We start from the raw sequence: 16,901 nt of genomic DNA on the forward strand, positions 1-16,901 counted from the left end.
ATGATAGTTTTTTTTTAATATTAGATTTTAAGGACAGTTAACAAAATCAATAACTATATATCACAAAATAGGGATTGAATGAACTAAACTAAATTAACATCCCTGTTAACTTTTGAATTACGAGTATTTGTCATTGGGACCCGTTTGCTTAATGTCAATAATATCTCTCTTACAAAAGATTTTAGGGCTGTTTGTGTCATTTAGATGAAATTTCAACGTTATATTTGATAATTAACATGCGAAGTTAATATCCTTTTCATTTCAATTCAACCCGTTCCCGAAACTGTCCTTGAACAATTTTAATAAAGATAAGTTCTCTGCTAACATAATTTTCATCAAGGATTTTCTTTGTGAATAAAAGATCAACAGCTTTGATGTAAGCAGGGTGTATATGGCACTAATATACACTTTTCATAGTGACACAAACGACTCACGTAAGTGATAAGGGCGCGTGACAGACTGACCTAACCCTGATTATGTACGACCCTTTTGGCTCCGGGGAGTTAGTATGTAACATACTCCATAAGAGGGAGCGTGTTGATGAAAAAGACTTACTGTTTGATGCATTGTCATCTGCCGCCGATACTGAGTACATTAAAATAATTGGATATTTAAATACAACATATTATACAATACGGCTTAACTACATTTTTGTATGAAAAATACTAGACATTATCTTATTTTTAATGGTTAAATAAATCCATACACACTCAGAAATGAAGTTTAGTTATCTTTCTATTACTTTGATCTCATTCCGCCCAGAATATGTGGGCTTAAAACATACTATAATCAATGCTCAATATATTAATTACTCAATTATTTGAATTCGTCGTGGCCTGAAGGATAAGACGTCCGGTGCATTCGTGTTAAGCGATGTACCGGTGTTCGGATCCCAGGCGGGTACCATTTTTTCTAATGAAATACGTACTTATCAAAATGTTCACGATTGACTTCCACGGTGAAGAAATAACATCGTGTAATAAAAATCAAATCCGCAAAAGTATAATTTCCGTAATTACTGATGGTAGGACCTCTTGTGAGTCCACACGGGTAGGTACCACCACCCTGCCGGTTTCTGCCGTGAAGCAGTAACGCGTTTCGGCTTGAAGGGTGGGACAGCTGTTGTAATACTGAGACCTTAGAACTTATATCTCAAGGTGGGTAGCGGCATTTATGTTGTAGATGTCTATGGGCTTCGGTAACCACTTAACACCAGATGACCTCTGAGCTCGTTCACGCATATATGCAATAAAAAATATTATTACTTAGTGAAAGAATATCCCATAAGGTATATTTTATTAAATCGCTCCTCTCGTGCCCCATATCCACTGCCCAGACATCATCCGGGTCGTCCCATAGGTAAAGAAAAAGGTATTACATTATTCTGTTATTATCTTTCTTCGAATACAAAGATGTACAAACATAATCTGACCCATAATTTACAAAAGAACCTATTTCGATTTGATAATGTAAGAATCCTCCAGCGGTATTAGTGTATTTGTATTCTATTTTATTATATGCAATACTAGCTGGGGGCCAACTAGTATTGCAAAAGTTGTTTTGCTATATAAAATATTTGTAGGAAAGATAAATAACCTAGATACCAACTGCAGCGTCATCTGCCGGGCTAATTTGTAAATCTAATCAAATATTTTGGTATAAAAATCGAAGAAATGTTGTATCGTTCAAATTCACTCACCCACTTTCCATTTTTACGAACCATGTTCACCTTAATTGTAAAAGATAACATTTGATGTTATTAACTAGAAGACGATTGTAAAAGTTTAATAATTTTATTATTATTTTATGACATATTAGCTAAATATCATACATTTTTTTCACATAAGAAGCAAGAACAAAACATATCGACGCTTGAAAGGCAAACGCGACTAAGCGACAATGCGTGAACTTTACAGTAGACTAATTTAAAGTTGAAATACCTGAAAACGAAATTTATTTTAACGAATCTAGCTTCAGTAGAATCTAGCTAGTAGCTGTAGGATTGAAATGATTAGAAATATATTTTTTTGCGCATCGAATATGATTATTGCCTATCATTTATGTACAAAGCAGTTATTGTCGCTTAGTCACGTTTGCCTTTCAAGCGTCGATATGTACAATAGATAATTCGGAAGATGCTGTTGGTAAGATGGATCCAGAATAAAACAATATTTTAACGTATTAAGCTATGAATACAATCAAACTGAATTGAACATACATCGAATAGGCATTGTTTTCCTAATTACTAAGGTTAAGTGATTAATGTCCCACAAAGGTATCATATCCCGAATACTGTCACCGACCTTGAGATATTAGTTGCAATTTTTAGTTTTATTTCACAAAGATACACTCCGATAGGCACCACCATATCTCCTATACCTCCCCGAAATATTCATGAGTTCTAGGCTGACAGTAACAATGGCAACTACATGCTCGACATCCACTTTACAGTGTCAATATAATACAATAATCGCATAGCACCAGATTGGCCGCTTACCGCCCAACAACTCTTAGATTCATCTGCACGCATATAAAAAAAAAGATTACGAAACGGTAAACAAATCATAAAGTAAGATATAAAAGATGTTATTATCAATTTTGCTGTTAATAACAAACAAACAAAGTCGTGAAATTAATTAGAGCGTAACTTGACGCGACACGCGACACGCGACCCGACATCAACGTTGTTATTGAAATCAGATTTAATATGACACCGTCATTACAGCGTAACGTATGTTGTCTCTACTTTATTTAATACACGCAAAATATGTCTTCTACATTAAAAAAACAAAATCATAACATTCCGAAATTTACACGGCCAATGTGTGTGACTACATCGGCGCTCACATCCTCCGACAGACGCCATTTTTAAATACATACATATATTACATACATATATATATATATTATAATATTATGTATTTAGTTATTTATATTCCATGAAATATTAACAACTATTGTAACTATACTTGAGACCTTAGAACTTATATCTCAAGGTGGGTGGCGCATTTACGTTGTAGATGTCTATGGGCTCCAGTAACCACTTAAAACCAAGTGGGCCGTGAGCTCGTCCACCCATCTAAGCAATAAAAAAAAACGTTATAAATGAAACTCGAAAGAGTTCTAATATTTTCTTTATTCATTATAATACACTTTTTTATTTACTAGAGTATGTATCATAGTCCTGCCATCCTTTTAGTCGTGAAGAATATCTGAGTTCCAGTTTGAGGGGTTGACAGTTATCTCTTATCTCAAGGTGGGTGACGGCATTAATGTCCTGACGTTTTTGCGCTTTGGTAATAACTTATCACTAATTGGACATCATCCACTTATGAAAACAAAATGAAAATGAGATTATGGCCTCATTCATATCTCAAGGGTGATGTTCCCTTAATGGATACATCAGCAACCCTACAAAGCACCTCGACATTTGTAGGAAAAAAAACCCTTAGAATCTATGTTATGCTGTAAAGTTCCGTAATTATCTGCAGACCTAGAAAGTTTTATTATTACTCATTAAAATAACTATATTGTGAAGCGAAGTTAGCGAATCGAAGTTTCTAGGCTAACATACATAAAATTGAATATAGGTCTAGATAGAAATTAAATTACACGTAGAAGCCTTATACTAGCTTCAATCGCGTGCCGAGCGTTCCTACATCATGTACATATGTACAATACTTATGTAGATAGCATTTTCACATGTCATGCATGCATGTCTTCATGTCATTGTAGACGAGCTTGACCTGGTGGTGAGCAGTTGTCGTCACTCATGGACGTCAAGAAAACAAAAGAAATAGCCAAGTTCATCACTCTCCTGTTCAACCCGCGTCCACCTAATGCTGAGTGTAGGTCTCTTCGAATGCACCCCATTCTCTTCGGTCTCTTGCCTTTCTCATCCAGTCTCTACCAACCACTATGACCAGGTCATCGGTCCACCTCGTTGGCTGTCTGCCCACTTTACGACGTCCAGTACGAGGTATCCACCTCAATACTTTTGTGTCCCACCGATTGACAGTGCGACGGCATATGTGGCCGACCCACTTCCACTGTCAGTCAAATCAGTTCTTCTGCAGATTTCGGTATTGCGCATTCTATCCCGTACAGAAATGCCTAACATCGCCCATTCCAGGGACTGACTGACTCCATACACCGTCCACCACTGAGTCTTTTCAAATCTCATTTGTAAATATATCCAGTGCTCGGAGTACAGTGGTGGGAAATTCATTCTAGATCCGATTGATAGGCGGTAATAAGGAAAATTTTAAATGTAATTTGGTAATAGTTATATAACATTCAAAAAAGGCCATCCAGTAAATATGCAAAATTTACCAAAAAGTTGTAAGCTGTATCGGAAACACATTTACCTTGTTACATGCTAAGATCTAAGGTAAAAAGGATCGCGCGCTGATAATAATACATCCGGCTTATCTTCGCTGGGTACGGATATGCCATCCCGATCTACTCTAGTCAGAAGAAATGAGTTTGGCAAACGTATCGCCAATCTCATTTCTTGCAGCAATATCCGATCCTCTAGAAATTTCTCCATCTAAAAATTGTCCTTTCTTTAATTTCCTTAAGATTAACTGGTGTCCAAGAGTATGGTCGAGCTGCATGCATAGATACCATCATCATACCTGATTCTGGCAAGAATTATTGGTATATACCACTGGAGATTCCACATTAAATCTCAAGCTGGGCGATACCATTCACTTCCTAATGTCTATGAACTTTTGAAACTTGAGTGTGTATGTATTGCGACACACACATGCTGCAATATGTTGTTAACACTTAATAATGCACTTGCAGATTAGTTTGGGAATTTCTTGAATCTAATTTTTTACCAAAATGCGTAAACAATAACTGAAGTAAGTATGTAGAAGGACCGGTAAAAAAAAACACGTGTAGCACTCGGGGACTGTCACGGTAAAGCTATTGCATAGCATTTTTTATCAACTTATGCAATTATAATTAGACAATAATAATTTAATATTAAAACAATAATAAAATAAGACTACGTTATATTTATAAATATTAACTAAAGCAAAACATTAACTGTCCCCTTCACACTCATAAGCTAGACCGCGCGAGAGAGAGATGGGCAGACTTTTCATGATGCGCATGCAGTGCGACGTCACGCCGCGCGCTTATTCACAAACACTACACAAGCGCAACGTGTGAATGTGTTGAACTCGAGCTACATGGTAGGCGGAGAGGTTGTTTTCGTTACGGAATTTCTTGATTCGGTCGCCGCGCTCAAAGCCCACGATAAAATCTATGCAATAGCTTAAAAATATATTTCAATTTATTTATTTTACACTGCAAACATTTGCACAATCAATATCTCTTACGTTCTGGAGAAGTCGAGTCAATGCATTCCACAAAATTTTAAATTAATTCTACGACGCGCAAGAAAAAATTTCAATTTTCCAGTAAAAAAAAAATAGAATATTCTGCTCATGGCATCTTTGAGTTCAGATCGACAATTAGATTTGAATGGCGAGTGCCTTTTTCATAATAAGATCGGTTATTGAACAGGCGCCGCTGAAATTGAATTGTAAAAGCATCATCGGTGTTGGAATTCATTTAATTCCGCCATTAGACAGGTCGGGTTTTCGGCATTGTTGGGTGTCTTTATAGGGGAGCCTTACGTTTTATTACCGACTGCTACCGACCACTGAAGAATGTGTTTTAGAAATTTAATATTCATGTCGCTTGATGAGTAAAACAGTTATATTTATATATAAATACAGACAAAAAAGTTAAGTTTCATATTCTCATCTGTTTGGCAACCGGCTATCTTTCTTTTCTCACTTTTTTTTTGTTTACATACTATTGATGATCTTTTTTACTATTAGCAATTTTGTTTTCAGGAAAAGCCAATAACATAACATAATATATGAACATAATTTATAGGTATCAGTAACAACGATTGAATATAATAGTTTATAATTGCGAGAACACTAGCATTATTAATCACTTTTTAATATATATATATATATTTTTTTTAATCGACAAAGAGGTGACATAAACAATAGTGTACGTGTTTTAAAAATGTAAAAATAATAGAGTAGAAGAATACCGTCACCCTCACTAGGCACGTATCGCATGTTCTCAACTTCTCATTTCACTAGTGGTAGGACCTCTTGTGAGACCGCGCGGGTAGATACCACCACCATGCCTATTTCTGCCGTGAAGCAGTAATGCGTTTCGGTTTGAAGGGTGGGGCAGCCGTTGTAAGTATACTTGAGACCTTAGAACTTATATCTCAAGGTGGGTGGCGCATTTACGTTGTAGATGTCTATGGGCTCCAGTGACCACTTAACACCAGGTGGGCTGTGAGCTCGTCCACACACCTAAGCAATAAAAAAAACAAAAATCCGATATAGTGTATTCACGAATAACGTTGGACAACCCGAGAGCAACTTTTCTACATTTGTATAATTTGACTGTGTGTTGAGCTACAATAGCATATACCTCTATATACCTCTTCCCGTGTGTATTGTAAAAGGTTATTTAATAGTTACTCGGATACAGTAGGTTTTTTTTACCACTTTATTAGTAAAATGCGATTTTCACCTATGTTTAACTACCCTGTCTCCCAGTCCAGCTGGTGGCAAATAGGTAGGTAGCGGCTTGGCTTTCGATAGGCAGCGCCTTGGCAATACCCCTGGCATTTCAGAAGTCCATGGGCGACGGTAATAACTTACCATCAGACGGTCGGTACGATAAACTGCCTACAAGGAAAATAAAAAAAGCATAGTTTTCTTTGATCGCAAGAGAATAGTCCGACATAGCCACAATAAATCTGTTTAATATTATGATGCAATCTATAAAATCAAAACCACAACTTTAGAAAACTGTTTCAGACTAAAACCGATAGTTAACGCTTCGCCTGACATTTTGCATAGTCAATGTACACGTTGACATGAAATAGATTGAAAGCCGGTCGCCATGTTGGTTCGCTGAACTGAACGAAACCGGATTAGAGCGGATACAACCGCTTACCGAATAGAATTTGAATTTGCAAGAGGTTTTTGTGATTCGAATTTGATTGAACCCACAGTTTTATCATGCAATTACAATAAAACTAAATGAAGGGCTTCATGTAAAATTAGTATTTCATCGAACATTTTATACTTAAAGTACACATCCAGCTATCCAGTTATTTTTTTCAAGAATATTTCTTTTAAAGGCTTTATCTAGATGACATTAACATTACCACTATAATGGATTAAAATTCATTGTTACACATGCGATCTAACTGTAACATGATATCTCAAAGCGACATTCATGTCTTATACCGCTTAGTATTAATCGGGTCCGTCCTGGCTGAGCCTTTGCTTGCTCACCTGTCCTGGTGAAACTGGAAAGGCTTCCGGGCCACCAGTAATCCTTCAATCATAAAAAGTCTTGGAGTATCCTAGTACAGGCTTGAACGCTTAAAAGGAGACTCCAATCATTGTATTATTTTAACTCGCTTTTGAAGTTAAAGTATTTTGAAAAAAAAATCACGTTAGTATTCAGAAACTCTATTATCTGAGCCAGTATAACAACATAACGGGAACTAATAGAAAATATGCTTTTATACATAATAATAATAAAATGTCATCTATAAAAATTATATTTTAGTATTAATAATTGAATTTACAAAACACATTTTTATCAATAGGACTGCTTTTCACAGTACTGGTACATATTTCTAAAACTATGTATCGAGCATCGCATATAACAGTCTCCTAGTAACAAAACATAATATCGAATACACTCCACTCGCCGTGTGTACCAAATGCGTGTATCGGGACACTTCTGGCGCGCCCTGACAAATGCTCAGATTGACGTGTAATAGATTTTTGAATGGCGGCAGCCATCTTGAAACCGCCGCGAACCGGATGAAACCGGATCGAAGCGAATCTGCTTAGTAATTCTGTTAGGTTGTTCAGCGGAAAGGAATGTTTTCATGGCAATGCTCTCACATACCTTGTGTTGTCCCAATACATATCCATCTCTAATACTTATCTTTACTTTAATTTTTTTTTATTGCTTAGATGTGTGGACGAGCTCATAGCCCACCTAGTGTTAAATAGTTACTGGAGCCCATAGACATCGACAGCGTTAATGCGCCACCCACCTTGAGATATGAGTTCTAAGCTCTCAGTATAGTTACAACGGTTTCCCTACCCTTCAAACCGAATCGCATTCACGGCAGAAATAGACGAGGCGGTGGTACCTACCCGTGCGAATTCACAAGAGAATCTTGTTCCTATAAAGATGGCTAAACCAACAAATACATTTTATTATTTATGAAATTAAATCAAGATCATTAATTGTCCATAGGCGCAGTCGGCGGTGATGGCGATGACAGCGACGATAAGGAAAAGGAAGAAGAAGCCGAACGTGAGCGGCAAGAGGCCATCCGCGAGGCTGAGGAGCGGCGCAAGGAGAAGCACCGCAAGATGGAGGAAGAGCGAGAGAAGATGCGCCAGGAGATCAGGGATAAGGTGAGCTCATACTGAATTCTGCAAGGTTCAAGCCAAACATCTTTTCGGAAGAATTACGTATAGTGAATTTGGCTTAACAACATGTACACATCGATTTACTATTGGTAGGACCACTTGAGTTCGCACGGGTAGGTACCACCGCCCTGCCTATTTATACCGTGAAGCAGTAATGCGTTTCAGTTTGAAGGGTGAGGCAGCTGTTGTAACTATACTGAGACCTTAGAACTTATATCTCAGGGTGGGAGCGCATTTACGTTGTAGATTTCTGTGGGCTCCAGTAACCGCTTAACAACCAGGTGAGCTGTGAGCTCGTCCACACATCTAGGCAATAAAATATTAAAAAGATTTTAATCTGTCATTTGCGATAAAGAGAACTTCTCCACTATGAGTCTAAGGGACAGGACGAATGACTTAATGAACATGACAACCTCAATGACACCACTTTCCATACGAGATCGAAGTCACGGTTGCGTTGTATAATAGTTATCCCACCTCCGAGCCGGAACGCATGACAATTTTCCTTCAAAAATAGGCGGAATGGCGCTTTCTACCCTTGCGACCTTACAACTGTCACACTGCGCTGTGATTCTAAAAATACTTCTATCATTCTCCGTTAAACCCTTTGTTCACTGTACAGCACCTAAAGGAAGAGATGGGTGATGCTATTCTAAGCCTACAACACAAAAACAAGTTATGTTATAGAAAAAGCAAAGCTGTTAACTCTGCGGCTTTGATTGTATCCGGGAATTTAGGCGGACCAGATTAAAAACTGTCATTCTTGTGTAGCTAATTCGTCTTGTGTACAAGACAAGCCGCAACAAAAAAATTCCCGAGACATTATAAAAATATCAACGGCTCACACTGAGAGAGCACTCATCGCAAAACGTTGAAAAAATTTACAAAACAACTGATGAAAGAGAATAATTGACACAGATCAAGCACACACTCTACACGCGCAATGAAAACGTTTTCAACGATACCTATTAACTGACGTGCTCATGCTGACTGCTCTCCACAACGAATTACCCGTCGCTCCGAGGAGTAGTCGCGAGATACTTGACCCACATGTGGACTGCTGTTAATTGTGGACGCGTGGCGGACAGCCTGACATTTTGAGTCCCACGATGACTCCATCAATTCTGCCGTTAATTAAAAGATGGGCAGTTTTAGACTGTAAGCTTGTTTTGTGATTGATATAATCACAGTCTTAATATATATATATTTCTTGTGTGCGTGTGTTTGTACTCCTAAGCGGCTGGATCGATTTAAATAAAATTTTCTGTGTACCTTCAAGTTGATTCGAGAATGATTAAGATTTACAAATCAACCTGGCAGATGACGCTGCAGTCGGTATCTATGTTATTTATCTTTCCTAGAAATAATGTATATGCCAAAACAACGTTTGCCGGGCCAGCTAGTTTTAATATATATAAATCACGTGTCACGTTGTTTGTCCGCGATGGACTCCTAAACTACATAACCGATTTTAAATTAAATTTGCACACCGTGTGCAGTTTGATCCAACTTGAAAGATAGAATGGCTTTTATTTCGATTAATGGTCGCAATATTTATTAATTAACAATAAAATGATTTCGTATGTTGATTATTGTCATTAATTGTAAGTTTCATAAGTCTAAAACAGATGGCGCCTTAAATCAGTTTTTACAGACAATTGTAATACTGTCTGAAATTTATATCTCATAGATGGCGCTGTGTTAAAAATACCAACGTTTCACATAAGCTACAATTTAATGGCATAAACACCACGTGTCGCTGAGGCTAAAGTACCAGTGAAATTTATTTCGTAGTAAACACAATACAGTGGAATCCGATTATTCTTACTTTGTCAATTTTTGGTATTAGCATAGCCGGCCGCGTGTTATTTAGAAACTTAGCCACAGCAACGTGTGGCCGGGTCTGCTAGTTAGTTATAAAACTGCATCGGTATTTACACAATTTTCAAACAAGTAACAGTTTAGCATTTTCTATCCCAAAAACACAAAAATAATAATTTTACAACTGTTTTTGAGTTATACTTTAATATTATATTATTCTAATATTATACCGTCATTCTCAATACCCCTAACCTATGTGAAGCTATACAAACTCTCCCACATTAACATAATCTAATTGTAGGGTAGATTCTGTGAGCAGTGCTCACCATGGCTGTGCTCCTGGTAAGGGTGACCACCTATCATTTTAAGAACCGTATGCTCATCGGACTGAATTCAAATCAATCATATTTTCCAGTTTGATAGATAGGACAACCGTTTTCGAATATCAATGAGACTCCGACCTTATGTCTCAAGATGTGGTAAATGTATTCACATTATGATGCCTATGACCCATTATCGAAATAATGACTCGACACAAGCTGGTAGCTTGTTCATGCATCGAAGCTATAAAAACAACTTATCAAGCTATAAAATGTAACGATAAAACAAATTCCGAACGTACAATCTCAATATTTTATTTACAAAACAATTACGGTGTATTTCTGCAAAAAATAAATCTATTCCCAGAACGTTTTCAGCGTTTTCTGGCGGATTGTTTTAATTAAAAAACCATTCTCTCTTCTAAACCTTTTGTTCATGAAATTAAAGGACAACCCTTCTCATACTTGTCGTAATCTTGACAGTCCTTCATTTCCCTTGTCCTTTAGACACGGGCCCGATGTTAGCGTGGTGGCTCCAGATACCTGCTTCTTAATCAAAGCCCCAGATTCGAAACGGATGGCAATGAAGTATAGTTCTTTTTGTCTTGGATTTAAAACCTGATGACCATGATATCCACTGGTGGTAGGACGTATTATGAGACTATGTACCCCTGCAGTCTGTTTACTACAGCAGGTAGCTTTACTATGGAGCAGTACTTTCCGATTGGACTGGTGGAATTATCTTTTTACAATATTATTAAAACTACGACCTCTCGACAAATCTTTGCTACTACTCTAGTTATAGAACACTGTGTTGAAAATCATTGTTAAGTACACGGCCAGTACACAATAACATAGTATAAATCATCTATACTAATATTATAAAGAGGAAAGATTTGTTTGTTTGTTTGTATTGAATAGGCTCCGAAACTACCGAATCAATTTGAAAAATTCTTTCACTGTTGGAAAGCTACGCTATCCCCGGGTCACATAGGCTATATTTATTATATTTTCAATAAAAAATTAGGGATCCTTAACTCAAATAATGTAACCCAATGTGTAAAAAAATTACCTAAAATTCTTCACATCGCGAGCGCTACTACCCAAGCGAAGCCGGGGCGGGCCGCTAGTATTTAAATATGTTAGCCATTCTGCCAATACAACAACAATAACATTACAAACGACGCAATATCCAGACTAAAATGTCATAAAAATAATAATTAAACGCGATTCTAAACTACACATCAATTATAATTTAAAGACAGTTAATAATACAAATAAATGTTTATATTTTGCTGAAGGATTCCGAAAAGAATTTGTAGTAGCTCATTAATTGAAATTACGTAATATCGCAATAAAAAACAATCAGAGTGCGGTTGCACCACCCTGTATAATGTACAGCGTGTTTGTTTATGCAAATATGTGAATTGATGTAGGTATAGTATCATATAGTTGTGTTAAATAAGCAATATTAGAGTTATTTGTTCGTGTATCCATTAATAAACTATTAACTTTTGTGTCGTACATTAATTGATTATAAAAAGATAAGTTTGTAAGATTCTTGAAGAAGATTATGTTTGTCTTACAAATAAACAATAAAAGGAAAACAAAAAGAATCGTAAAGCTTAGCGAGAAGAAGACAACGGCGATTCCTACATAACAAAAGGTTTATTTATTAAAATAAGTCAAAGGTGTTTAAAATTTGTGTATAAAAGGTATTAGAATAAATTAAGCAATGCTCGAGGGATAAATACAAATATTTTATTAGAAATCGGGATTAGAAGATTGTTGTTTATGAGCGAAGAAAAGCAATCAACAAAAATGCGATTTTATTTCTTTTATCACAACAGTAAAACATAGGGCGCCCGGTAAGCGAGGCACATTTACGGCGACACAAATTGCCCGTAATTCACCCAAGATGGCCGCCGAGCCATCGGAACAAGTGCCGCGCGCTTTGTGCATAACTTTTTGACGCATACCCTCACTTTTGAGATTTAACTGGTTGACAATTTAATGGGTTCAAGTCTCGACTGAGAGAGCTTAGGTCTGCAAAGAATCTAGGTCTTACACTGGAAATAGGTTAATTGCTAAATTCTAGACTTGATATGTGAAGTTCTATACTTGACATTCTTAAATTTCACATAGAGTATGTACTTATTTCAAACACAAAGCGTGTATGTATCCTGAATGAATGGTAGGATAGCTTGGATTCCTTACATCTCCATCTGAGCGGTGGTTTTAACTTTATGGTATCTATGGACTTTGACATTCTATTAACGTCAGTGACGTACCATGAGGTCCTTTGTTCGTTTGCGTAAATAAAATAACTGAACAGTAATATTCGCTCCGTGAACATTTACGATTTAATCTTGTTTGTTGTTGAGATTGAATTCGCAAGTCACTTGATTGGACGGACAAAGGTAAACACGCTGTACATACATAAACTATAAATAAGGGGTTTCGAAACATCCTGTATTCATAGCGAGTTATATAGGTACTATTTTTTTATTTATTTTTGCCCTTATAGGCAGACGAGCATACGGCCCATGGTGATGCTGAGTGGTTACCGTCGCCCATGGACTGCAGCAATGCTAGGGGCAGAGCCAAGTCAAGAGATAGGCAGTATCGTTAAGTACTCTCCGCAAGCCTCATTTGAAGAAGGACCTCATTTTAAAATGCGTTTTTAAAGAAATTGTGATTTTGAAAATCTATTGCGTATCTTGATAGTTTGTCCTGGTTTGGTGGCGAAGGAAACAAGAAGAATTGTCAGCTATCCAGTAATCAAATGTACGTGGTTGATAAAGTTTGTAATGTTAAATTAAAGAATTAATATAATAATGGGCATTTAGAATATAATACGAAATGAGAAAAACTAAATAGTGAAAATCAATAGCCAAATCGATTTTAATTCGGTCATCCGTCGCTCATGGTCCTCAGCAATACCAGAAGCATAGAAAAGAAGTAATGGGCTCGGGAAAAGTCTTGGTAAATTAAAATTGAAGATCGAAGTGTTATTTGTAGCTTCATTAATAAGCAATAAATGTATATGACAATAAAATTTGACGTAATTTCTTTGAGAAACGTTATATTTTATGAAATCAGAAGGTTAGATTTCTCGTAAGAGTTATAATCTGGTGGTTATCATTGGTGGTAGGACCTATTGTGAGTCCGCGCGGGTAGGTACCACCGCCCTGCCTATTTCTGCCGTGAATCAGTAATGCGTTTCGGTTTGAAGGGTGGGGCAGCCGTTATAACTATACTTGAGACCTTAGAACCTATATCTCAAGGTGGGTGGCGTATTTAGGTTGTAAATGTCTATGGGCTCCAGTAACCACTTAACACCAGGTGGGCTGTGAGCTCGTTTTTTTTTTTTTTTTTTTTTTTTTTTTTATTGCTTAGATGGGTGGACGAGCTCACAGCCCACCTGGTGTTAAGTGGTTACTGGAGCCCATAGACATCATAGACATCGTCCACCCATGTAGCAATAAAAAAAACAATTTTTGTACACATCAAAGTGTTAACTTTCCCTTTGAATCTCATTTAAACAGTAAAAGCCATCTTCTAATAACCTACTAAATCCTAAACTAAAAAAACCCTACTAATCAACAACTTTTGTTCAAAATTTTACCTAAAATAATTATTGACAATTTAAAACTTTTCCATGTACACAGCCGGCTGCACTAGGCCATTAGTCGTGAAATTACTATGCTAACTCGCAATGGAGGCGCTTCACCGAACATCGCCCCTAATAAAATTTACGCCTTAAATGTCTGCGTCAAAGGACTGAAAGGTAATTTTAAGCGAATTTAGAATGTGGGGTCGCATTCATAAGAGACAGCGATTTAAAACAGTTATTACCGGAGGTGCTATTCTTATCTATCTACTTTATGCTGTGGCAGAAGTATGTGGCAGAATTACATTTACAATTTTTTACTTTGTAACTACCACCAACTATGTATATGGGTTATTCTTGTTGGTCCAAGATTGACAAGATGAAAACTAACGAACACATTGATATTTCATTCTGATCTCGTAAATAAAAAAATAAAACACGTGTCGTACTCGGGGACTGCCGCGGTAAAGCTATTGCATAACATTTTTTATTAACTTATGCAATTATAATTAGACAATCATAATTTAATATTATAACAATAAAAAATAAGACCACGCTATATCTATAAACATTAACAAAAGCAAAACATTAACTATCCCCTTCACACTCATAAGCTATACCGCGCGAGAGAGAAATGGGCAGACTTTTCATGATGCGCATGCAGTGCGACGTCACGCGGTGCGCTTATTCACAAACTATAAACAAGCGCAACGTGTGAATGTGTTGAACGCAAGCGACAGAGTAGGCGGAGTGGGGATGTTAGGGTTTATTTTCGTTACGGAATTTCTTGATTCGCTCGCCGCGCTTAAAGCCCGCGATAAAAGCTATGCAATAGCTTAATAAAGAAAAAAGTAAAACAATAACATAACGTAAAATAGTTTTTTTTTTGTTTTGGAAGGCAAACGAACGCATACAGAAACTAATAGTCCGTGATCGCTTTCGCTTATCGACCAGTCTTGAAGTGATTTTGTTTTACTTATGTATGTCGAAGAAGATGCTGCACATGCCGAAATCGATCACAATATTTACAAACCATCCTCTCTGGAATCATACCTTCATCTCAATATCAACACAAACTTTGTTACGTAAAGTGTTCCAGTTCCTAAACACAAGCGCAATAGGTCTTGTTAAAACAGCCACTGCACCGAACTTCGTTCAAAGACCAATATTCCCGCTCTGAGTAGGGCCACACCTAGTTTCCGTGCAATTAAAACTTGCAGTGAAACTTTTACGCAAATTAACGCGATTCGGCGCACGGATCCGTAAGCTTTCGGCTACAAGGCTAACTCTAATTCAAGAAATTGACTAGTCATTATTTGTCTTAAAGCGCTCTCTATGCTACTCTAATTCTATTCGTACTTATCTGCCTAGGTAATTCAAATTCCACCTATGACTATCATTTTGTTGCGAGTTACATGTGAACATTTAAGATTTTTAACGATTATAATTTTATTGTTTTATATTTTTGTATTATATTGTATTATATTTTTTCTAGATTATGAGTTTAAAACTCACCTAGTATTAAGTGGACGCCACAGCGAGCTGACGGCGTATACACTGCTACTCAGATAAGTCATCAGGTCGACGTCTCAAGTGTATTGTATCAGGCGCCTCTCAAATCAGAAACGTCCTACTACAGCCTTAATTAAAAAAGATCCCTAAAAATTTATAACATCTGACACGCAAACACACCTTATCATCAATAACATGTGACATCCTATTTTCATGTTCGCCTTTAAGAGCCGGTGGGCGAGGATCAGCGGATGCAAGGCTGCTAATCATGAGAGGAGATTAGCCTTAGGCAAAATTTCGTCAAACGCATAAAATCTTATGAACGTTTTAATCGATCGAGCACATTACGACATTTCCGAAAACACTGGTTACAATGTGATATCTTTAGGTATCTCGGTGTTGCTTGTGAATTAAATTGTCTATTTAATTCAATAAAAATAACATTTATTGGTGGTAGGACGTTTTGTGAGTCCGCATCATCGGTAGGTACCACCACCCTGCCTATTTCTGCAGTGAAGCAGTAAGGCGGTTCGGTTTGAGGGATGGGGCAGTCGTTGTAACTATACTGAGACCTTAAAACTCATATCTCAAGACAGGTGGCGGCATTTACGTTGTAGATGCCTATGGGCTCCGGTAACCACTTACACCAGGTGGGCTATAAGCTCATCCACCCATCTAAGCAAATTTTTTTTTTCATTGAAAGTTTATGAAAATAGGCGCCAAATTCGTGTGTGACAGTGTGAGCGAAAAATGCACAGGTAATATAAAAAATGAGCATATGCGTTTCGTTTCACGCTGTGTTGATATTGAACAATCTAAAAAGGATAAAACTATCGCAAATCGTTAAAGTCGCCGCGCGACCCCCACTAAATGAAATCCTAAGTTCGGAAACATCAAATACTCAACACTAAATGTATCTTTAAAGAGGTGCCTTTCAAGGCTTTGCTGCTTTCAAGCAGTAAACACTATTACGCGAGCCAAACATTGGTTCTGAAGCCGTTCCAGTCGAGGACACTCGAAAACCTTACTTATCTAAAGGCGGCCGAGCACTGGTGGAACACAGCCCGGAAATATACTTGGGTGTCGTTAAATACCATTGAATTTTCAAACCCAAGTCTG

At 37.1% G+C, this 16,901-nt stretch overlaps 1 protein-coding gene across 3 annotated transcripts in view; it reads left to right on the forward strand.

The window, feature by feature from the left end:
- The window catches only part of LOC101745011 (complexin), a 271,044-nt gene that overhangs the window by 237,605 nt on the left and 16,538 nt on the right, over positions 1-16,901 (forward strand). For all 3 annotated transcript variants that reach the window (XM_004932949.5, XM_062676271.1, XM_021352476.3), the window contains one exon: positions 8,338-8,501. In XM_004932949.5, the coding sequence (XP_004933006.2) occupies positions 8,338-8,501 (164 nt within the window). The remainder of the gene's footprint in view (positions 1-8,337; positions 8,502-16,901) is intronic.

Source organism: Bombyx mori, chromosome 26 (genome assembly GCF_030269925.1).
Source record: "Bombyx mori chromosome 26, ASM3026992v2".
Lineage (NCBI taxonomy): Eukaryota > Metazoa > Arthropoda > Insecta > Lepidoptera > Bombycidae > Bombyx > Bombyx mori.